Source organism: Aplysia californica, unplaced genomic scaffold, assembly GCF_000002075.1.
Source record: "Aplysia californica isolate F4 #8 unplaced genomic scaffold, AplCal3.0 scaffold00667, whole genome shotgun sequence".
Lineage (NCBI taxonomy): Eukaryota > Metazoa > Mollusca > Gastropoda > Aplysiida > Aplysiidae > Aplysia > Aplysia californica.
Window position 1 is genome coordinate 348,495 of NW_004797937.1, and position 1,261 is coordinate 349,755.

Consider the following 1,261-nt stretch of genomic DNA (forward strand, 5'->3'; position numbering starts at 1 on the left):
ATGAGAAGAAAGGAAGTAGTAAGAAAGGTTTTGAAAAATGGGTATTCCAACGTAAAGAGCATTGAGCTATTTTTTTGGAAATGCGCTATATAAATGTTATATATTATTATATTATTACTACAACTAAAAAAACCCCCCAATTCTTATCTGTTTCCCCTTTCTGCTCTGTTCAGATGGAGCTGGTGACGCGCAAACTTTACCTATGGAAAGAAGCCTCAAAGAGAGACAAGGAGAGGGCCGCGGACCTGCAGAGGAAGAACGAGGCTCTCATTTATAACTTACTACCTCCCCATGTGGCTGCAGATTTCTTAGGAAGGAGGAAGAAGGATAAGGTAGGGATGAAAAATGAAAAATGTTCGTTACTTTCTTTTGTGAAGAAAGTTAGTATAATCTTTTGTGAAGAAAGTTAGTATAATCTTTTGTGAAGAAAGTTAGTATAACCAGCCAGAACACTTTAATTATGATAAAGGAAAATACAGTGTATAATGATGAACTGAAGGGAAAACACAGTGTATATTGATGTACCAAAGGGAAAACACAGTATTTATTGATGTACCAAAGGGAAAATACAGGGTATATTGATGTATCAAAGGAAAAATACAGCGTATATTGATGTACCAAGGGGAAAATACAGAGTATATTGATGTATCAAAGGAAAAATACAGGGTATATTGATGTACCAAAGGGAAAATACAGCGTATATTGATGTACCAAAGGGAAAATACAGCGTATATTGATGTACTGAAGGGAAAACACAGATGTACCAAAGGGAAAATACAGTGTATAATGATGTACCTCTGCTTACCTCAGCATTAATATCAGACTCACGAGAGGAAAACATACTGTGTGGGTGGTTGGCGGGAGCTCTGGTGTGGTTTGCTTCTTCTTTCCTATCGAACACCTATCGTCCTTATCTCCCCTTCTTCTTTTTAAATGTTTGTTACTCTCCTGAGGAATCTCTAACCTTCTGGAGCTTATATGATCTTATGCAGTTGTGAGCGCCGTAAAACCTCTACTAAAACTAAAAACATACTATGGATTTTTTTGAATTTACATGTAGTACGTCTTCTTTGTGGAAAGATTGTACTGAACTAATAGTAGATGTCAAAACCGTCTGATTAGTACAATCTTACATGTTTTGTCTCTTTTGTTTTTATTTTTGTTGCCGTTTTCGGTTTTTTTTATCTTGTTTTCGTTTTCTTTTTGTTTTTTTAATATTTGTCTTTGCTTTTGTTTTGGGTTGATTTTTTATAGTGGTGGG

General features: G+C 35.4%; 1 protein-coding gene across 1 annotated transcript in view; it reads left to right on the plus strand.

The window, feature by feature from the left end:
* Positions 1-1,261, plus strand: part of LOC101859667 (adenylate cyclase type 3) — a 40,743-nt gene that overhangs the window by 30,831 nt on the left and 8,651 nt on the right. Inside the window, exon 7 of the mRNA XM_005108191.3 lies at positions 67-405. Within this exon, the coding sequence (XP_005108248.3) occupies positions 67-405 (339 nt within the window). The remainder of the gene's footprint in view (positions 1-66; positions 406-1,261) is intronic.